The sequence below is a fragment of the Canis lupus genome, chromosome 36, assembly GCF_011100685.1.
Source record: "Canis lupus familiaris isolate Mischka breed German Shepherd chromosome 36, alternate assembly UU_Cfam_GSD_1.0, whole genome shotgun sequence".
NCBI classification, from domain to species: Eukaryota; Metazoa; Chordata; class Mammalia; order Carnivora; family Canidae; genus Canis; species Canis lupus.
Window position 1 is genome coordinate 14,386,549 of NC_049257.1, and position 23,642 is coordinate 14,410,190.

General features: G+C 43.6%; 1 protein-coding gene across 1 annotated transcript in view; it reads right to left on the reverse strand.

The window, feature by feature from the left end:
- The window catches only part of LRP2 (LDL receptor related protein 2), a 196,572-nt gene extending 174,362 nt beyond the window's left edge, over positions 1-22,210 (reverse strand). The window contains exon 1 of the mRNA XM_038584752.1: positions 22,090-22,210. Within this exon, the coding sequence (XP_038440680.1) occupies positions 22,090-22,168 (79 nt within the window). The 5' untranslated portion in view covers positions 22,169-22,210. The remainder of the gene's footprint in view (positions 1-22,089) is intronic.
- Positions 22,211-23,642: the final 1,432 nt, after the last annotated feature.

Sequence of the window (23,642 nt, forward strand, 5' to 3'; positions counted from 1 at the left end):
TTTGGAGGATAAAGTATCTTATCGGGGCTCCTAATATCGTACCACACAGGTGGTGGTACATGTACAAGGCCATCTTTGCTGGTGCCAAAAATCTCATTTGCACTGAGACAGCATTTTTCCATAAATGCACAGGCCAGTTAAAATACAGTCAAAAGCTTCCCAGGAGAATTTGGTGACATCTCTGCATCAGTGAATGTGTCCTAGACTATTCCAGGCTGAAGAAAAAGGCCTTAAAGAAATATTACAAAGGCAATGACTCCAAAGGCCTAGAGAGGCTCAAATAACAAATGAGCATGATTTATTGAAATACCGTTGTTTGGGTTCTTTTATGAACTGAAACCCCTTACTCTGCTATTTGTAACTCAAAGACCTCCTATTGGAAACATAAGATTTACCAATTCCACCCAATGTGAAATGTATGTGTACATATGTATATACACGTACATACACACAAGGAGGTCCAGTGTTACAAAACTGGCTGATGAAGGAGTCAAATCTAAGAGTGTATATTTCCCTTCTTCCATTCAGCCTGGTGTGTCTAAAAACCAACAGCTTTTCCATAGAAGATTAAGAGGCAAAGTGTAAATAACTAGATGGCTGTGTACTTGATACAGCACTCTAAAAAAGGAGGGAGGTTGGCCCCCTGGGTGGCTCAGTTGGTTAAGTGTCTGTCTTCAGCACAGGTGATGATCTCAGAGTCCTGGGATGGAGCCCCATGTCCAGCTCCCTGCTCAGTGGGGAGTCTGCTTCTCCTTCTCCATCTGACCCTACCCTGCTCATTCTCTCTCTCAATCTCTCTCTCTCTCCCAAATATAAAAATCTGTGCCTCAGTCTCCTCATCTAAAAACAGGATAATAAGAGCTCTTATTCATAAGGTTAATATAATATGAAGATAGAAAAAGGAGTATGAGCCCAGCATGTTACTAAGTATTCAACAAATGTTTGTTATTGTTACTATTTTTAGGCAAGTGTTTTCTGATCTTTTAAATTCTACATATTGTCTCCCTTGGAATTTTATAGTTTCTGCTTCATACACATTTGCTTATACTCTAGCATTGCCATATTCATAATTGCAACCCAGTTTGAGAATCTTTTTAAACTAGCTCAATTATGATAAATTTTCCCCCAAAAAAAAGCTGATTTAATACAGAAACTTGAATATTATCTTACTAAGTTATCACTTTTATCTTAAATTATTTTTCTTTCTCCTGGGTTGTCTGGGTGGCTTAGTCAGTTCTTAGCTTCGCTGAGATCATGATCTCAGAGTCCTGAGATCATGCCCTGCATCGGGTTTCCCACTGCATGTGAAACCTGCTTAAGATTCTCCTTCTCCCTCTCCCTCTGTCCTCTCACTACGGTGCACTCTCCTTCTCTCTCTCTCTCAAAAAAAAAAAAATTATACTCTCCCCTTAACTATTTCTTATACAAGAAGAGAAAAACATATCTGTATTCAAAATGAATGTGGCCTAGAGAAACAAAACTTAATTCACAAAGACAGGCAAGTTTTCGGGCACACATCTATTCCATGCACTTTCAAAAATACATGACTACTTAGTGAAAAAAAATTAACTCCCTTCTCTGAAAGCTAATTTATCTGGTGATAATAACTGTTTGAGACATTTCAGCAGCTATATTTTAGGGGTATTTAAAATGTTTGGTAATAATAAAAGAATTCCTGTTTAACTAAATAACATTAATCACCTGCCTAATACAGATATCTCAGTCCAAAGAAGTTGACAGTGACAATATTTCTTGAATTACTGAGTTAGGCATTATGGAATTACTAAACCCTCATATTGAGTGTCTACAATCTAAGAATTCTGACTTCACCCTACTTATGGGAATCATTTCTGACTCAATGACATTTTGAAAAAAGCCAAGCATGAAGGACACAGAGGTCACATCTAACAAGAGAAAAAGTCCTGAGCTTTTCACAATGTTTATTGCTGACCACCATTACAACCATTAAAAGGGGGAGGGGGATTCTGATGTAAAGAAACCAAAGAACAAGCAATATTTCTAACCTCAAAATGATGCATATACATGGTAATACATCTCTATTACGTAAGGTTGAAGGTTTAGAAAAGACCTTAATGTCAATTCCAACATCCTGTTGGTGCATGCTATGTGCCTACAATTTCCTTGCTATTCCTTAGAATCATTTGAAATAGGTTTATCCTTCTTCCACATAATGGTCCTTCAAATATTTGGAGAGAGCTAGCCATTGTACCTTTGATTCTTCTCCTCTCCAAAAGAAACAGCCTCAGTTTTTCCATTACTCCTCCTATAACACAGCTTCCAGTTCTCTCATCATCCTAGTTTCTCTCCTCTAAATTCAGTTCAAATTGTCTTTGTCCCTCCCAAATTGTGATCTAAAAGCTGAACAAATACTCAGTGTCACCTGACAATCTATGGCCAGTGGCCTACCCCAATATTCATTCCCCCTTCCTTTTCAGAAAGAGAATCGCAATTTTATTCAGGTGAACAAGATCTTTAGCTGAAAGGCTACATTTCCCAGACCTCTGCTAAGTGCAGTCATGGGACTAAGTCTTAATCAATGAGATGAAATGCAAGGAATAGTATTGTACAGGACTTCTGGGAAGTCTCTTTTAACAGAAGGCACAACCTTCCTTTTCCTCCTCCATTTCCACTATCTACCATAGAGTTAGGATGGCTGTGGCTACAGCAGTTGTTTTGGACAATGAGGTGAACTTAGAGATGGATGCCACCACCAGAGGATGGTGGAGCAGGAAGACAGGTACCACAGCAGGAGTACCAAACCAGCCTTCTTCTGCTGGGTAGGCATGAGAGAAACAACTGTTTACCTTGTTCGAGCCAAACAAAATCTTCTTTGCAACAGCAGTCCTATAACCTCCCCTAAGTGATGGAGTTGCTCTACTATGCTCAGTGATTCTTTTAACTTTCCACTAAACCAAAGATTTCTTGAGTTCCTGCTTCCATATGGCTTTGTGCCAGACACAGGATACCAGAGGGGGCAGACATAACTCAGCATTAGTGGTCCTATTCTATAAGAAGCGTTAAAAAACATACATAAATAATTATAATTCATGGTACGATGATAAGCGCTTTAAGAGAGGTTTTGATAACATTCAGTGGAGACTGAGAAAGGCCCTGTGAAGGAAGGAGCATAGAAGCTACAATATTTGGGTCTGAGGGGAGGGAATGCCTGGCAGATGAAACAAGCTGGAACTGCCACAGAGGCCAGAAAGTGTAAAGCCTGTCCAAGAAAGATACACATTCTTCATCCTATATCACTGACACATGCCTTCATATTGCAAAGATCTTAAGTGCTTGAGAAAGATTCCCTTTTATGTGAAGTAAAAAACGAATTTGCAAAATCATAGCACCCTCTAAACCCACTTAGAGTCAGTTCAATTCACAAGACATCTATTCAGCACCAACTGCTTTGCCATCAAGTAAGAGTTACTCATAGAGTTTTCTCCTAATCCATAAATGTGATCAAAAATTTTCCATATTTTAAAAAACACTTGGAGGTGATACTTTGCCAGTATTCTAAATTAGACGAAATGTTTCCAAGAGATGCATTCTGAGACTTAATGAACTATAAGTACACAATATATTTCTCCCTTCTTTTATAATTGATTGATTGATTTTACTAAATTGAATATGTGTTCAATAAGTCACAGAATCAAGAGAGTAAAGCATATGGGAATAATAGAGTACTAGAGTTAAGCATGCAGGATCCAGAGCCAATCCTCCTAGTCTGCCTCAGTTTGCTCATTTGTAAAATGGGGATAGAACCTTCTTGGACTGATGTGAGGATTAAACACTATGGCTATGATGACTATGTGACAGGCTATATGACAGACTATATGGTAGGTTTCAGTAAATGTCAGCTATTACTAGTAGTATTACTCCTCCCTTTACTCCTTGTCAACCAAGATGGACCCTCAACACAGACACCATTGGCATTTAGGGCTAGACAGTTCCTAGTCACATGGAACTGTCCTATATATAACAGTTGGTTTACCATCCCTGTCCTCTATCCTCTAAATGCTAACAATGACACTGAGGCATTATGACAAAAATAAAAATAAAAATAAATTTTAAAAAGCCTACACATTTCCATTCCTCCACCCCAACTTGGAATCAATACGCTAAATTAGAAAAGACATCACACATCATACCCAGATGGTCAATAAGCTAGAACTGTTTAAGACAAGGGGATTCAAGAAAATACTATCAAGTAGTTATGAATGTATGTAACATGCATGTACATGGAAAAGACATGTCTAATATTCCCATAGATAAAGCATATCAACTTATAAAAACAAATAATAGGAATTATCAAAAAGAGCCACAAATAAAAGCTTTCTTTATATTCCATGATGGCTCTCTACCCTTCTCATCACCTCTTGGCCCATATGTATATGTTTAGTTCTACCCTCATCATCTGTCCTCTAACTTAACTGGTTGATCTGCTTTCCCTCTTGCAGCAAGCATTATCTTTACAAAACAGAAGTCTGATCATTGCACTTGGCACATTACATTTCTTCAAAAGCACCAAACTTCTTGACATACAAAGTCCTCCACAGTCTCATCAGACTCCACTCTTTCAACTCCATCTCTTGCTGACACACCCTCCTGAAGACCCAGCTCAAATAGTAATCTTCGTGGTCCTCCTTGGCTCTCGGCACCCTCAGGCCTACTTGACTTCATTGCTCCTTTCCTGTGCTCCCAAACTTCTACTATAGCACCTCTCACTGCCATTTAGCACAATTGTTTATTTACATGCTTTCTCCCATCTGTGACTCCACTTCTAGGTCCAATAGGATCTCAATAAATCTGTATAGGACTAAATATATTAATGATAATATTCACTGATTATTAATCAAATCTGAATGGACTAACAGCTTTCTCACTCCCTTGAACTTCTCACTGACCTTGTTCTAGTTTCATGCAGTAAAAACTATTATAAAAGAAATAATACATCATTGATTGTGATCCTTACACATTCTGCCCAAAACATCACGAGCCAAGTGTTCACCTTCAGATATACTCTTCCCCCTAGAAATCCTTCTCCTTGACCAGAGGACACACCTGACTCTACTTAGCCTCTTGGTTCCATCATTTTTATTCTCAAAATAATAAGACCTTATCAGTAAATCCTGCATGAGACCAGGTTTGCAGGAAACATACACAGAACATATGAAATGGAAGTATTGGATTCATTCAGAGTTTGAAATTTTCTGCAATATGACATTTTAGCTTTGTGCTTTCAAGACCTGAGAAGTAAAGAACCAAAGGTTCTTGGGGTAGAGAGGCAGGTTATAGGGCCTATCTTCTAATGCTTCCTTGTTTGATAGTTTCACCCCCTTAAAAAATAAAATAAAATAAAAGCTATATTTTTCCCCAGCAAGTTCTATGGATAGACTATTTGACAAGTGACTCCTTTATTTCAAAAGACCACAGCATGATGGCTGTTCTGCTGCATGACCTAACCAAGAGCTGGTCAACTATGAATGATTTCACACGAGGTTCCCTGTGGGGCCAAATGTTTCCTGAATGCTTACCAAGTGCCAAGACCTTACATGTTAAAAATGTCCTTTAAATATTCTCAGGGGCCTGCAGGGGTAGAAATTACTAACACCCATTTTATAGTCCAAGGAAACTGAAGCTCAGAGAGATCAAATGGCCCAGGGGTACACATCTGGAAAGTAACCGACCTAAATCTCCAAATTCCAACATCAGGCAATGTCCCAGCCCCAGAAAGGATGTGGCCACAAGTTAACAGTGTCCAGCGTTTTTCCTTGAGATCCTTGGGCTGATGGGGAAGGGGTACTGGGGGCATGACCAAAAAGCTTCTATAGTAGTAGGAAAAGCCCAAAGTTTTACTAAGCAGACAGAGATTTAAGTTTATGTCACGGGCTTCAGTTCATTCCCACCATTTAGGCCACATTCTGTACCTTCAAGGAAATTCTAAGAATCTTCTCTTTATAAAATGTGGGTGATTTTAGCACAGAATCTTTGCAAATATGTGCTAATTCCTCAGAAGTTATTCAAGATGCCAAATATTCCTTTTTGAAGCAATCCTAAACAAGCTTAAATCATCTGTCCTACAATGCAAATCCCCAGAATATTCAATGCCTCTCAGAAAATGCAATGGCATATTTAAGGGGTTGGGGGATCATTTTTTAATGTTTCAGCTGTTTCGTTGTCCAAGACAACAAAATCATGTACGTGGAGAAGAGAATTTTCAATTGTAAAGATTCTAAAAACATTCAGTTGTATATTTCTATGATATTTTAGAACTGCAATCAACCTTTACAGACTAGTACAATCAATAAGTACCAAGATTTTTATAAATTTCCTTTAAATAGAGCATAGATATCCGTTATCGGTTCCTTCTAGCTAAAAGCCAAATTCTGTTTCATATTATATCTATCATTTAGTTTTAACTTAGAAAAAGGAAAGAAAGGGACACCAGGGTGGCTCAGTGGTTGAACGTCTGCCTTTGGCTCAGGTCATGATCCCGGAGTCCTGGGATCAAGTCCCACATCGAGCTCGCCACAGGGAGCCTCCTTCTCCTTCTGCCTATGTCTCTTCCTCTCTCTCTCTCTCGCTCTCTCGCTCTCACTCCCTCTCTCTCTGTCTCTCATGAATAAAAAAATAAAATCTTAAAAAAAGAAATAAAGAAAAAGGAAAGAAAATAAAATATTAAGGAACTTAAAAGTAAGAGCTTATCCTAAAGTGAGTTTGATTATTTGCTATTCGCATTCTCCCTTAATGTTATTATGTACACACTTTTTAAGTTCCATTTCCCTAAATGATTCTTTCAAAATCTGCTAAGATGAGGGAGCAAAGGTATCTGTCCTTCAGTCTGACTTTTCTTTAAAGCCATATATTAAAAGTTACCCTGGTGTGCTCCTCTCAAACTATACTACCTTGAGAGTTCTCATTTGTAAAAGTAAGGTTGGCAGGGAGGAAACAAGATGAAAAGGAGAAAATCTCTAATTTGTCATCAATAAAATAAATCAGGAAATAGCCTTTAATCTCAAGAGCACAATTTACTGATTTAGTCATTTATTTACAAAATTGATGGAAATTGTTAACAAGGAGTTAATTGATTTAAGTCACCTGATTACCACAGTTAATTAACCACACTGACTTAATCTTCTTTGAAAACATCAACTAATCATTTCCCAGGTGTCAAGGGGTAAATTGTTAAATAAAAAATAAACCTCCGTCCCCCCCATCAAGGGAGATTTTTTTAGCATGTTTTCTTTGCAGATTCCAATCTAGCAACAAGCCAAGTTTGTTTTTTTTCCCTTATATAGCTTATACTGAAAGAGCTGCCATCTTTCCAGTTTTTTCCTCTTTTATAATTAAGAAAAAGCAGCCTTGCGACCTTACCATCCATGTCGTTTTGAGTTACTTCAAAAATGAACTAGGATCCCTCTTTGAATAAAAATGAACAAATCAAAGGCAATTGAGACTTTCATATGAGAAAGTGAGTTTTCAAAAAGATAACTTCAAAACTTATTTGGAAGGTGTGACTACAAAGAAACAGTGTGAGGGAATGGAGAGGGGGACATGGTACTACTGAGCTGTTCTGATCTTGATTGTGGTGGTGGTTACACAAATACATACATGTATTAAAATTGATTGAACTGTATGCTACACAAAGTCTGTTTCAGCCTTTTTAAGTAACTTAAATGTTACTTAAAATGTTAACTTTTGAAGTAAAATAAAACAAAGCACTTCATAATGCCAATACTCAAGCCCTCTTCTGTGAAATGTGTGAAACCTTACTCCCTTGTTTACAGATAGAAAAAAGATCAGAAAGAAGAAAAAAAGAAAAATTCACATCAACCACTTGCTCCCCCCCACCTCAATAAAAAGGGAGGAGTCTAAGAAAACCAACACTGTTAGAGAAGATCAGAAAAAATACATCCCACACACATGTCTCGTGGCTATCGAGTTCTCAATTAGTTAGATCCATGGCTTCTCTGGGGGGAAAAAAAGCCAACTGTCTTTGATCTGCCAATGCACTCATAGTGCAAGAGGGCTCTGGGGGGGACCAAAGTCCCAGGTCACTGTGACAAATCACGCATGGCCTTGCTAAAGAAAAAGAGTGTGAGGGCTTTCATAGAACATTGTTCCCCTTCCCTCACTTTCTCATCCCTTCCATCACTGTAAAGTGTTTGAAAAACAAATATGGATCACAGTAGGATTTTGTTGCACATATTCACAATCAGCAACAACTATTAAAGAGCTCTTTGATTTTCCCTTCCAAGGAAGTGAAAGTGCTCAATACAAGATGCACCCTGCTTAGCTCAAGCCCCATGGGTTTCTCTTGTCTGCACTGCTGGGTTTAATTATTTACAGCGAGAATCATCTAACTTTCACTCTCTTCCAGGGGTTACGTTCAATTTTTAAACCATGCATTTTGTTTTTCACTAGGATCTCAGCTTCCAATGATTACTTTGCAAATTCTTTCAACACCTCACTGCACTAAATATTAGGGAAGAGGTAAATGTTTATGGCAGAAGTGAACTAGAAAAAAATTCAGTTTTGGTACATAAAAATTAACCATTTAGCAATTGACTTGAGAAAATATGTGTATTTTACCTTATTCATTTGCCAAATCCTTTTATTAATTACATACCAAGAACAAAACTAGAATTTCCTATCAGTAGTCATCATTATGGTCTAGAAGAAGTATAACTACCATATACATTAGACCCAAAGCCTCCTCTCCATTTTACCCAGCACTGATGAATCCAATGCTGAGAGAATCTTACAGTTTGGTGGCTTTTAGGGTCAACCCCTCCTTTTTTTTCTAACAATCCTACTTCAACTAGAGCTAACTTGAGAAAGGAGAGCCATCATAGGAGGTAAGAAGTTCTATTTTTGAAGTCCATGACAGATTCACAGCAAAAATTGCCCATAAAATCATCCTAAGAAAAGGCACAAGCAAGAATACATTGTTATTCTAGAAAAGCTGATTTAGGCAACCCAATGAAGAGATGAAGTTGACTCCCTTTCAAGACTATCTCTCATCTTCTGGCAGCTTCTTCCCTTCTTTGGTCCCCCCTCAAAACATACCAGCTTTGAGTCTTGTTCTCACTGAACCTTGCTCTAGCAAACTTTTACTGTGCATTGCTATCTCAATTAAGTCCTTTATCATTACAGGAATAAACATTTCTACATTTTAAACAGAGTTTTGGGGAGAAACAATGTCTTACTCTAAAGGACTGGTCCTAATGGTGACAAAGCAGACACCTTGGCCAGGGTGAGAGATGCTTGGGGGCCAAGAGACTTTCAGCACCTCTAGCCCTTCTGCATCTCTACATGAGCAGCCTCCTCAGATATAAAGAGACTCCATTCTCATTGGTTGTTCATTACTTTCTCCGAGGATTTTGAATAAGAGAACTTAGTAAGAATTTTTCCTTACATACTAAAAAATAACTTTTAAAAATCTGTACTTCACTGCCATCCCTAAAAAGAAGTTAGAATAGAACTCTCTAATTGGGTGTCATCTTTTGAGTTAAAAGGCAAGTAATTATAGAGAAGAGAATATTGCCAGATAGGGAATGGTAGCAGAGCAGGAAACCAGCAGGTAAGAATCACTGGGTACCTAAAGAGTATAGAGGGAAAAGTAGGTTAAAATAGAAAAGTACTCTTCTGAACAGTAAGATCCTTTGGACAGGCCTCTCTCATAGGAATCTCTCCATATTTTTTAAGAGAGAAAGAGTGAGCAGGAGGCAGGCGCAGAGGGAGAGAGAGAGCAAGAATCTTAAGCAGGCTGCATGTCCAGTGCAGAGCCCCACATGGGGCTCAGTCTCATGACCCTGAGATCATGACCTAAGCCAAAATCAAGAACCAGACACTTAAGTGACCGAGACACCCAGGTACCCCTCTCTTTCCTTTAATATAACTAATTACATCACACCTGGAGCATAAGGTCTTGATCAGCATGTATTGAATGAATGACTGCCAGAGTAGCAAAGGTACCAGCATCTGAAATGAAGTCATCTTAACATAATATGAATTATTAAATGTGTACAGAGCACTATCTGCCACTTGCTCCTACTTATCCACAGTGACAATATGTAAGAATAAGGGTTCAAATCTTAGTTCCACCACTTAGTAATTTGATGGTTTTAGGCAAATCATCACACCTGTCTTTGCCTTGGTCTTTTATCCATAAATTCAGATTGTTAATGAAGAAGTAGATAAATTAATGCCTGTAAAAAATTTAGGACAATGTCAGATAGGTAAGCACTCCAAAATATTTATAATTGTTTTTGGCTCATTCCTGCAACTTCACTACCCATTTGCACATGTAACTGAGCCATTCCTCTGCTTCTAACTTATTTGGTCATGGTTGCATGTGGAGTCATCAAAAAAATGGGATCTGGAATGAGAAAGATTGTGCCCACAGGACAAGTAGCCATGGGCATTTTTCAGCAGTCTGAGCCTTCTTTGGTTGAGCCCATTTTTCCTTCATTCATCAGGAACAAGACCCATGAATGTCCTGGCTTGACGTGTGATGTTCTTTCCACCATAGTCCATGCCGCCTCCCTGAGTTGGGAAACCACTCCCCTCTTCAAAGAGGCCCTTTTGTCTGTTTTCACTGTGCTGTGGTCTCAGACAGCTTTCTTTTGTGTTGTTTAAACACAGAATGACAGTCCACTCACATAGTGTCTAAAAACTTTGCCTTATCTTTGTATAAAAGCTACTGTACCAAATCTGTCCTAATAAAATAGCAGAATGACCCATTCTGTAGGTACAGAGGATTCTCACAGGGTTACCAAGTGTCTAAGTTAAAGTCAGAAAAGTTAGAGAGACTGATGCAGAATCAGCTACTCTCAAACGCATTGGGAATCATCAGTAGTTGGGGTCAGCGAGGCGGAGGAAAGGAGAGAGTCAAATGGAAAGAAACAGCGTTGCTAAGCCACTTGTTTTGATAGAGATAGCAATTTTTTTTCTCCATTGGGTCTTTGATGGGGCCCCCAGGGGCCTGGGGTAATTAAGGGCTGGCAATACCAAGGACATGGCGAGGAGCTGAGGATGCCCCTTCTTAGCTTTAGAGTTAGTTCATGATGGCATTTATTCATTTGTTCAACTTATAATTATTTTTTTACTCCTATTCTGGATACTAGGAATAAAGCAATGAACAAGAGATAAAAATCCCTGCCCTCATGAAATTGAGATATTAGAGAAGGGAGGACAGTATTAAATAAATAAATAAATAAATAAATAAATAAATAAATAAATAAATTACATACGTTTTGTCAGATGGTGAGAAGTGCAATGAAGAGAGTTAATCAGGAAAGAATCGGAGAAGGTGACCTATAAGCAAAGACCTTTAGGAGGCAAGGAGCAAGTTATGCACAATTGGAGGCAAGAGCGTTCAGGAAGAGAGAAAGCTAGTAGAGAAGCTGTAAAGTACTCACTATGTGGGGGGTGGGGAGTAGGAGGGAAGCAAGAATTGTCACCATGCCTAGAGCACTGTGAGTGGGAGAGAGGAGAAAGAGGTGAGGTCAATGAAGTGATGTGAAGGCCAGATGGTTAGGGAACTGTAGGCCACTGTAAGGATTTGGACTCTCTTTACGAGATGGAAAAAGATGGTAGACCTAGAACTGGATCATCACATGTCCCCTCCAAGGACTTTTTACATTCACTCAGCTCCTTTGGGGTCCACCTCAGTTATAAAAGGGCACCTTGCCCAAGGTCATGTCCTTTGTGGGGCAGGCCACATTCAGTACGTGCAGAAGGCCATTTCAGCCTGACACAGAACACCCACAGCCAACTCTTGCTCCAGAGAGTCCCCACTAAGTTGACTGAGGCCTTCTCACAGTTGTGTGTTTTTTTAAGATTTTATTTATTTATCTGAGAAAGAGAGAGAGGGCACAAACAGGGTGATAGGCAGAGAGAGAAGCAGACTCCCTGTGGAGCCGGGAGCCCTGAGCTCTGGGATCATGACCTGAGCTGAAGGCAGACACTTAACTGATTGAGCCACCCAGGTGCCCCCTTCTCACAGTTTAACTTCTTCCTCTGCTATTCCTGCTCCTTCCTTTCTCTTCAAAGACAGTGATCTTAATAGACACCTTTCACTCCAAACTCCATCTCAGTGTCCGCTTCTGGACAACCCAACTTGTGTGTGACCGAAGCCACTGGAGCTTTTGAGCAGAGGAGTAACACATTCTGACTGATGTTCTAAACAGGTGCTGAGAGTAGACAGAAGAGGGACAGAAGGGAAGTGAGGTGATCAGTAAGGAAGCTATTGCAATAATCTTAAGAGCTGACTGTGACTTGGACCAGGGTGGTAGCAATAAACATGCTGAAAAGTGGATTTCAGATACAATTTGAAGGTTAAAACAGTGGGATTTTCTGAAGGATAGGATGTGAAGTATAAAAGAAAAAGAGGAGTCAAATCAGAGCCCAAGGTTTGGAATCTGAGCAAGGATGGACCAGCCATTTACAAAGATGGAAAAGTCTAGCAGAAAGCAGGTTTGGGCATTATTGAAGATCAGAGTTCAGTTTTGAACATAAGTCTAAGAGGACTATTAGACAGCCAGACAGGTATGTCAAATAAGCAGTTAGATATACGAGTCTGGAGTTTAGGGTATTGGTCTGGATTAGATTCATAAATTTGGAAGTTGTCAACATAGAGAGCCATGAGACAGGATGAGTTTCCAAAGAAGTAGTATATAGATAGAGATGAAAAGTAGTCTCCAAAGATGGACAGGAACGAGAGGGAGATATCAAAAAGACAGCAAGCAGAGGCCAGCGAGGAAAGATGAAAATCAAGAAAATGAGATTTCTTAAAAGCCAAATTATGTGTTTCATGGAGGAAGGCAGGATACACTGTGTCCGATGCTGTTGCCCAGTTAAATAAAACAACTGAGAATGGATTATTGGATTTAACAGCATGGTGTTACTAGTGACCATGGCAAAAGATGTATCTCTTAAAGGTGGGAGCAAAAATTTGAATGGCACGGATTTGAGAAAAATTGGGGGAAGGAAATTGTAGTGAATGTAGACAAGTCTGGGAAGGAATTTTGCCATAAAGAGGGACAGAGAAATAGGGTGACAGAAAGGAATGTGGGGCAAAGAGAGCAGTTAGTGAGAGATGAGAGAGAAATCAATCTAGAACATGAATGAACTGCTTGAACTTAAGAGCCTGGAAACTTCATTTAAAGTAACAGGAGGGGAGATAAATAGACAGAATAAATGTGGGTGATGATGGCTGAGTTATGGGGGTTTGTGGAGCTCTCTTCTGATTGCTTCTATTTTCACATTTATAAGAAGCAATGTCAGGGCGCCTGGGTGGCTCAGTCGGTTAAGCATCTGCCTTCAGCTCAGGTCATGATCTCAGGGGCCTGAGATGAAGCCAAGCTTCCAGCTCCCTGCTCAGTGGGAAGTTGTGTCTCCCTCCCACTCTCCTGTGCTCACTCTCTGTCTCTTAAATAAATAAATAAAAACTTAAAAGAAGAAGGAGGAGGAGGAGGAGGAGGGGAAGCAATGTCATCTGAGATAAGGGGGTTTTGGCAGTTTGAAGAAAGAGGAGATGTAAGGAAATAGGAAAGCAAATGGCCTAGCCAGGAAGCAGGTCTGAGGTTGAGATTAGTTTCATAATTTTTTTTAAGATTTTTATTTATTCATGAGAGACACGCAGAGAGAGGCAGAGACATAGACAGAGGGAGAAGCAGGCTCCCCATGGGGAGCCTGATTGGGGACTGGATCCCAGGACCCCAGGATCACGCCCTAAGACAAAGGCAGACGTTCAATCACTGAGCCACCCAGGTGTCCCTAGTTTCATAAATGTACAATTAGACCAGGCAACATAGTTTTGTGTGTGTTTTTCTCCTGCCACATTTAATATAATTAAGACACAAACAGTGGCCCTAGGGAGATGCTGTCATGTTGGCCAGGAAAGGAGATGGCCAGGAATGGAGGTAGTACTAGATGTGAAAGAGTAGTTTTCCTTTCCTGTAGCTACTTTGTAATATCCTCACACAAAACAAAGTATGGATTTAACCAAGTATACTTAACTGCCACTGGAAGGGATTTACAGTGGCATGTCAGTATACCTTTAGTTACAAGACTCAAAAATGAGACGGCTATCTAGATCAGTTGTTCCAAAATTGTCTGGCCGTCAGAATCAACTGGAAACTCTGTAAAACCAGATGCCCGTACTCCTGATTTAGTAAGTATGGGTTTTAACCTAAGAATCCACCTGCTTTTAAAGCTCCCTAGGTGATTTTGATGATATACCAAATTGGGAGAGCTGGCTGACTTCTATTTAGGGTCCCTAGAAATTATAGCATTCTGTAAGCCGTGGTGAAATAATGCTTGAGAACATAACCAAAATCTCACAGTTGAATTGCTCCTAGATATGATCAAGAAAACATGTAGCCCCATTTGCTCTGGCAGCTATAATGTAACAATAGGGGAAGCTGGACTGAAAACAAAGCTGAAACCTAGAAGAGAGTAGAGTCAAGAAAAACACAAAGAAAGAGAACTGGAGCCCTGACTGCACCTCACCTGAACCCCACTCTGCCTCAGAATTTTCTACTTACATGAGCCAATAAATACCCCTTATTGTTTAAGTCGGTTTGAGGTGGGTGTTTGGTTTCTGGTTTCTTGCAACAAAAAGTATCCTCCACACCCTTCTCCACATCAAAATTAAACCAGTGTGGAAGCACATGCTGACATTTTCTCCTCTCCGTTAGTGAGATTAAAATGTGTCTAAGACTGACACACTGATTCCAGATTTTAAAAACTTCATTCTTAAATTCAACTTTGAGAATTTTCTTATGAAATAAGTGATTCTGATTTTTCAGCCTTTACTCAGAAAAGCTTCTCCTTGTTAATGAGATAAAAACCAAAAATTGGGACCAAGGTGACAAGCAAACCTGACATGATAAGACAGGATGTTTCAATATGGAAATTCAAGAAAGTCTAACATAACAGAATTGTAGCTACTGTCTTCTTCCCCTTTTCCACATTTCCTTAACACCTGCTGGACCATCAAAAGTAGGTATGTTGTTACTTAATGCCAATCAGTACATCAGTGAGTAAAGGCTTATTGTCAAAGTTACTAAGAAAGAATCTTCGGTGTTATTGACTGATAGGACATAAACTTAAAGGAGACCTCTGGGATTGCTTACAAACTTGCATCTCAAGATCTGGACAATAAACAAGCCATTGTATCCATGGTAACAGTGGCTTAACTTTTCAATGCACAGAATGGTAATTACATTTCCTCCTTTCATTCATTTCTCCCTTTTCCCAATAACCTTGGGGGTCAGGCATGACCTGAGGGCTAATGACTAAAAGCATAGAGCTTTCAACATGAAACTTCACATCGTCTAACCTGACACCTTCTAACCTGACACCTTCTCGGAAAGACTTACTTCCTTGCATTGTGTTTTGGCCCTGTCCTAAGTCAGAAGTACCCATCTTACTTTTGGAATTACAACGTTTCTAGTTTCTCGACACATGCTATTAGAAATCAGACTTAAGGACCAGCAAAATAACCATCGGCATAGAGTGCATATAGTTGGCATTTCTGAATTATTCCAGGCAGGTGTGAAAGACACCTGGTCTACCATTTACAGGAGCAGTCCTTAGGTTAGATGCTAAGGACTCTTGGATTTGCACCAAGATGCACTCTGCCTCCACCGAAGCATTTTAATATGTCTCCAGAGCCTCCTCTCTTTTTTCTTTCCACCCCATTCTCAGATCCAAGGCCTCCTGCCTGGAAAAGGGACAAAGTCGTAAGAATATAAACAAGAAAGCAGAGTTAGTTGGGAAAGGAAATAGAGCCTAGGATTCAAGGAAAAATGAAATCATACAATGGACTCAAGAGCTCCTGTATTCTGCTCTTTCAGCTCATTTTCCAGAACTTTCCTGTTCATCACAAAGGTCTGCTCCAAATAAGAATTTTTTTTTAAGTTTTTATGTATTTATTCATGAGAGACACAGAGAGAGAGAGAGAGAGGCAGAGACACAGGCAGAGGGAGAAGCAGGCTCCATGCAGGGAGCCTGACGTGGGACTCAATCCCGGGTCTCCAGGATCAGGCCCCAGGCAGAAGGCGGCGGTAAACCGCTGGGCCATCAGGGCTGCCCTAAATAAGAATTTTTTAGGCCACAAGTAAACCTTCTAGAAGTCTTTCTTTCTCCTGTTCTCCTAAACTTAAAGTTGCAACGTGATCACATGAACACAGAGCTTCACGTCTTTTCCCTTAATATTTCCAATACTTTTGCCCCTTCAATTCATTGAGCTATCCCAGGACTGCCTGCTCTTGAGAAATTTCTAATCCTTGTCAGTCTTTCTGCATGTATAAAATAAGATAACATCAGTTGGTTTTACCTGATAAGGTGTCCTAGATACGTGTTGTTTTTGCAGCCCAGCTTCTGACCATCTGGTAGCCCTACCCCAAATTCCCTCTGCAGTCCAACCTTAGTCCATGACTTCAGGGACCAAGCATATGATCCAAGCCTAAGCCATGGGCACACTTCATACTATGGATACAATGATTCGTTCTCCATTTGAGTTTGACCTAGGCAGAGCCCAAGATGCAACTGAGACTTTTCCTGGGAACAATTAAGACAAAAACTCTTGCTCTTTCCCAATGGACATGACATGAAAGGATATGGGCCCAGGAGCCACTGACAGCCATCTTAGAACATTAAAGATAACACTTGAGAACACAGTCATCTCAGAGTCAGGAGATAGAGAAACCATATCATCCTGACATAGGCTGAGCCCCCATTTTATATTAGATTGAGCCAAAAGAAACTGCCAATATTTGGCTGTCTAGAAAAACAGCAATCCCACTTGGTTCAACCTAATAGCTGTATATTTTCAATTGTGTCTTTCAATAAATGTCCTTCATGGTTCCAGACAGTTTAGATTTTGGTCATTTACAAACATAAGAGTCTAGACTAATATATAAAGTTGTAGCCACTAAAATGATATACCAGCATGCATGGATGCAAAAGACCACTTGTGTAAAAAAAAAAAAAAAAAAAAAAGGAAAAGAAAAGAATGGGACACCTGGGTGGCTCAGTGGTTGAGCATCTGCCTTCAGCTCAGGGTGTGATCCTGGGATTGAGTCCCTCATCGGACTCCCCAGGGGGAGCCTGCTTCTCCCTCTGCCTATGTCTCTGTCTCTCTCTGTGTCTCTCATGAATAAATAAATAAAATCTTGAAGAAAAGGAAATCAAGATAATATAATATCTTCTTCTTGAGTTCAAAAAAAAATTAAGTTCTTGGGGGCACCTGGGTGGCTCAGTGGTTGAGCGTCCACCTTCAGCTCAGGTCGTGATGCCAGGGTTCTGGAATCGAGTCCTGCATCAGGCTCCCCGCAAGGAGTCTCCTTCTGCCTATGTCTCTGCCTCTGTGTGTCTCTCATGAATAAATAAATAAAATCTTTTAAAAAATTAAGTTCTTAAAGAGATTAATAAAGATGGATTGAATTATATGTGAGACCTCACAACCTAGAAAACATTTCACACTCTTCTCATTTAATTGGCATAACTACCCTGTCAAGATTTAAACCCAGATCCTGTAACTCTAAAATTTCACTCTTCCCACTTCATTTCACAATGCTGAGATTATTTAAAAAAAAAAAAATCACTTAGGAAACATTTGCATGGACCCCAAGAGAACACATGAAGCATCAAAGAAATGTCTCTGATAATTCAATACAACAACCAATCTGATCATGTTAAAGAAACAGCCCAAAACTCAGGCTTATGTCAAATCTTTCTAACATTGCTGAGATTTTAGCCAGGGTTCCTAGAAACTAGGCTCTCAATATCAGTATTTTTAAATGACGATTAAAAATTTTTTTAACTAAACACTTTTTATTTAGTAGAATAAAACCTGTCAGTGTTCTTGGAGTGCCTGCTTAGACGGCATGGACAATGATTAACGATGACCTAGCAATTACTTTGAATTAAGACTAGAAACCTATTCACGTAGCAGTCTGTACTATGAAACCCGGAGACCTTAGGAATGTGCTTTGATGGCCCAAGATTTTGAAAAACAGATCCAGAAGTATGATCTTTGAAAATTGGAGCACTGATATGGCATAAATTCTGGACCAAACTGAAAGCACATGGTACATGGCTGTATTAACCTATCCTCTTAAACTTGAGATTCTTCTTAAACCTGAGACATGTGACCTATCCAATTTTTTAAGAGGATTGGCCAAGGTGATCTTTTCATCATAGTTGGCCTCATATGACAGGTCAGGATCAACAGAAAAACTATCTAGAGGCCTCCTCAACCAACCAGGCTGAGGACATTCTAAGTAAGTGTATCTTAAAATGATCAATTAGAAAGACACAAAGAGGAGATGGGGTTTAGATCTTAGCTCTAACCTCTGGCCACATGACCTTAGGAAAAGGGCTTCACCTCCCCCCTTTCACTCCTTTCAATCCCCTCTCCTCTCCTCCAGGGTTTAGTTGCTTATCTATAAAATAATGCAAGTAGACCAGCTGATAGCTAAGATTGCCTCCATCTGTAAGAGCCTAAGTTTCCATTAAAACAGAATAGGCACAAGATTGAAAGGAGTTTGAGCAAAAGCCCTACAAAAAACTGGCTAGGAAGAACTTCAAGCAGAGAAAAAGAAGCCAACTGCTGTGAAATAAGACCAGCAGGGGCAGTATCAGAGTGTAATAGGACCAAAATGTTGCATGCTTGTTACTGGCCCCATCATCCTTTTTTTTTTTTTTTTTTTAAGATTTTATTTATTTATTCATGAGAAACAGAGAGAGAGAGAGAGAGAGGCAGAGACACAGGCAGAGGGAGAAGCAGGCTCCATGCAGGGAGCCCGACATGGGACTCAATCCTGGGTTTCCAGGATCACGCCCTGGGCTGAAGGCGGCGCTAAACCACTGAGCCACCCAGGCTGCCCCCCATCATCCTTTTAAATATATAAACTTTACCTGAAGATGTAATTGTCATAAAGCTGACACTACGAAAGGCATAACCAAGCTTCTATTGGAGGACAGACTAGAACTTTGTTTAAATCGATACCATTCTCTCAAAAAAACTTCCAGTCATATTCTGGGATCTGGGAATTCCTCAAAGAAATGTTAGTGAAAAATGCCTAAGACTTCTTTATGTGCACTTAGAAATTAGAAATATGAATAGTAAGCAAAAAAAAAAAAAAAACAGTGTTACCTTCAGTGTCGGTCAATGTAATAGTTGCTGCCATTTATGATCACTGTCTAGAGGCCTTACATGTTAAGCACTTTTATCTCTATGTTTTAATAAAATGCCATGGAACAAATTCTCCGGTTATCACATCAATTTTGCAGATAACCAATCTGAGCCATGAAAGTTTAGTGACTTCCCCAGGGTGACACAGCTGGAAAGTGGTAAAGTCATTGCTGGAACCCTGACCGCTTGACTCCAGAGTTCAGGCTCTCCCAATTTTTCTTAAAAGCATTATACAAAATATGAAGAAAATACAAATAATTTTAGCTATGGATATGCTATAATTTTTTTAAGACTAACCATAAAATACCCAGAGCTCTGTTCCAATTTCTAATGATGCAAACTCTGCAGGAAGATCTTACCTAAAACGTATGCTAAAATAAGGACAGTGTCCTCACACTTTACAACAGGATAAGTCAATACAACAAGAATCTAGAAATCTCCTTAACCTTCCAGGCTGAGGCTATCCAGGGGACAAGTAGGAAGACTGAGAGTGAGGATACTTGGGGTCAGGTGATAGATACTTGGGGTCAGGTGACAGAAACCTGAAAAGAATTTCTGAAAAAAAAAAAAAAATATCCAGAGTTATGGCCCAGCAGGTAGATTTTTACCTTTTGTGGCAAAGATTGTAAAATGCCACTCAGCTTCTTTAGTAACCTCATGCATGGGTAGTAACCCAGGGAGCGTGACATTTTTAGTACAAAAGAAAAAAGACGGGCAGATAGAGGAGCGAGTCACCTACCAGGGCGGTTAAATTATAGCCTCTGGACTCAGAATCCCTTGGATTAGCCTCCCAGCTTTGCCATTTTCTAGCAGTATGACCCAGGGCACATTACTTCCCATCAGTAAAATGCGGAGAGTAAGAACACTTACCATCAAAGTGGTATTATAAAGACTAGTAAGTATAAAGCACTTAAAACAGCACCTGCCGCAAACAGAAGTGTCTGATAAGCACCTCTTACCGCACATATTATTATTACATATTATTATAGAAGACGGAAGAGTGAGTGCAGTTTATTTGGTGACTAAACCACCAATCCAGGGGAGAAAATGTCAGTTTTCATTCTATGGGGACAATCCAGATGTATCCCAGATGAATGCGGACAAGATTTCCCCTTGCCAGGCACTGACAGGAACATATAGTAAATCCTATGGCTATATTTAGGACGTAGGATGTAGATCACCCGAAGCGCGGCGGCAAAGCCTCCGCAGTAATAATAAATCCTCTCTCTGTGTTACCAACACTGAGAAAAAAAAGGTGTTCAAAGCAAGAATTATTAACGGTCTCCCCCTGCCTCCCCTCCCTTTCCAAAGATCTTTTTTTTTTTTTTTTTACAAGACCAGTGGGGTTTGTTGGCGTTTCCAAACTTCTTCCCAGGAAGTCTGAAATGGGTACTGCTAGGAGTTGCTGTATAATTACTTAGTTGATTCCCTCTAAGGAGCTTACGCTAAGAATTGAGGAAAGAAAGCAGATTAACCATCTGAATACAAGCCACGGCCCATCCACAGGCTTTCCCCTCTCTCCGCCGTAGATGGGGGGGTGGGGGGGGCGGGTTCTACAGTCCCCACCCATCAACCCCAATATGTGATCCAGGGAAATCAATTTATTGCTTGGGCTAATCCTACCACAATAGGGGTTTCATTTTCATTGTAGGGCAATTAAGTTGTCGGACGGGAAGGAAGGAGCAGGAGGGGGGACGGGGTGGGGGGAGAGCGCTCCCATCCGCACAGACAGATTAGCCCCCGCGCAGGCAGCGGCGTCCGCTCTGTCTGTCTGGTGGTCGGTCACACGCAGCTCGGGGCCGCTACCTAGCAACGCGAAGCCCGCAGCCAGCTCGCCGCCCCCGCCGCCTCCGCGCGCTTCCCATTCATCCCGGGCCGCCGCCGCCCCCGCCCCCGCCCCCCAGGAGCGCGCCGCCCTGCCGCTCCCGTCCCCTCTCCCGGCTCGCTCCTACTCCTCTTCTCTCTCCCCCTTTACTCCCTTTTACCCCCTCCACGTCTTCCTCCCTTTCTTTGCTCGGCCCGTTCCTGTAGACTCGTAAACCTCTGACAACTTGAGAGGCTTTCTCAAGGGCTTCCTACCAGAAACTTCCTCCATTCGAGCCCTGAAAACTCCGGGCGCGCAGACGCGGCCTCATTCAGCAACACAAAAGCCCCCCCACCCCCGGCCCCCCCACCCCCGGCTGAAAAGGGAAACCCCTCCAGAAAACGCCCCAGCGGCGGTGCGGCTCTCGGCGCCAATCCCGCCTCCCGGCCTCATCTGGGCTCGTAAAGCATCTGTAAGGAGACGCGCTCCCCGGAGGGTGGCCGCGGGACCTCGCCTCGCCTCGCCTCGCCTCGCCGGGGAGGGGGGCTGCTCCCGCGGGGGAGCGCGGCAGGTGGCGGGGGGCGCGCCGGGCAGCGCCGCGGGGGTCGGGACCCCCCGCCCCGCGCCCCCCGCCGGGAGCCTCCGCGCTCGCCCAGCCCACTGCGCGCCGGCCGGGGGGACCCCAGCCCCCGGGCTCCAGCTGCACAGGGGCTCCCGACACGGTCGGGGGCAAAGTCCCGCCGGAACAAAGACGGGGTCCCCGCGGGGTGCGCTGTCACCGAAACCGGCCGGGCTACTTTCTCAGGTTTGCGGCCGCTCGGATGCCGGGCGGGCGGGCGGGCGGAGGAGGGCTGCTCCCGCTGGCCCCGGGCGGAGCAACCTGAGCGCCCCGGCGGGAGCCGCCCGGGGGCCGCCGCCCTGCCCCGGCCCCCGCCCCCGCCCCCGCCCCCGCCCGGCCGCGGTCCCCGCAAGTGCGCTCGCGGACCCGGGCCGCCGCCGCCGCCGCCGGGGTGGTGCCGGGCTGTGCGCGGAACTCGGGCGGGCAGGCGCTTACCTTGGCCACGGGCCGGCGCCAGGCAGGCGGCTAGGGCCAGCAGCAGCGTGCACGCCACGGCCCGCGCCCCGCGCTCCATCCCCGCGCCGTCCGGGCCCGGCCTCGCCGTTCCTTCCCCGGGAGGTGGGCGCGCGGAGCCCGCCGCAGCCGCCGCCGCAGCCGCCGCGCCTCTGCCCGCGAGCGCTCCCGGAGGCCTGCGCCTCGGCCGGCTCCTAGCGGCGGAAAGCCGGGCCCGGCGCCCGGGGCATCCCGTTTTCTACCCGCGCCAGTCCCCACCCTCCGGACCGCGCAGAAAGCCCCGGAGACCCGGCCGCCCCGGAACTAGCATGCGGGAATCCGGCGGGGCAGGCCCCCTGCCGCCCGGCCCGCCCCCTGCGCTTCGCGGCGCCGGCAGCGCGAGGGACTCGAACACACGTGCGCTCACACTCGCACACGTCCTCACACAGCGTCACACACACAGTCGCGCACTCCCCTCACGGTCACGCCACCTGCCAGTCCCTCTCGCACGCCCGCTGGCGTGCCGGCACGCACATTCCGAGGCCGCACACACACGCGCGCGCGTGCGCGCATCCCACACTCACACAAACACCGACACGTGCACGCACACTTCAGTTGCGCTCGCAGCGTCTGCACACCCCTCGCAGTCTCACGCTCACGGGCGAGCGCTCGCCCGACACTTGCACGGCCAAGCGGCGCCCCAGCCTCCCCGCGAAGGGGTCCGCGAGGCAGCCCGTAAAAGGAAGAAAAATAAGAGGAGGAAGGGGGGGGGGCGGAATTAGAGGGACTAAGAGCCTGCGGGGCGGGGGGGGACTTGTGACCATTCTCTAGCCTGAAATCCCTAGGCTTCGTGGACACCCCGGTCCCCCCCCCATAGAGTGGAGACCCCGAGATGGGGTGTTCACTGTTTTTTACAGAGAGGCGTAAATCGACGTTGGGGGGAGGGTGGGATCCTTGTTTCGTTGTCTTAAGCAGAAGAGACACACGTGTCGCCGCCAGATCGCGTTTCTTACAAATCTCTGGCATTTGGAGCAAAATTGCAAAGAAGGAACGTCTTGCGATCGTACTGGCGCCTCTTTATACGAGGGCGTTGAGAAAGCCCTGCCGCTCCTTCCTAGAAGGCAGCGTTGGACACAGCCCGGGGGCTCCGGCCCCCAAGAGCCCTCGGAGCGAACCTCACCGTCGGAGCCTCGTCCTCGCGCGGGGCGTGACACCAGGGCCGACAGGGGAAAAGGGGGAGGCCACTGACTCCCTGGCCCGGGGATCCCTGTCTGTGGGAAGGGGCCGGGGCGCGCCCCACCCCCCAGTGCTGGGCTCTGCATTAGCCCGGCGGCGGGGCCCCAGGAGCCCGGTCCCTCCACCCGGGGCCCCGCGCTGACTTAGAGACCCGGGCAGGGCGCCGCCGCCTCGCCTCTCCGGGGCCGAGAGCCTGCCGGCGTCAGCCACCCCCGTCCCCGGAGCCCCGGCGTCTGGGCTCTGCTGGCCCCTGGCAGCACGGACCGCGCACCTCCTTGGGCTCCGGCGACTGCTGCACTTTGCAGGGAAGACGGAGGGGG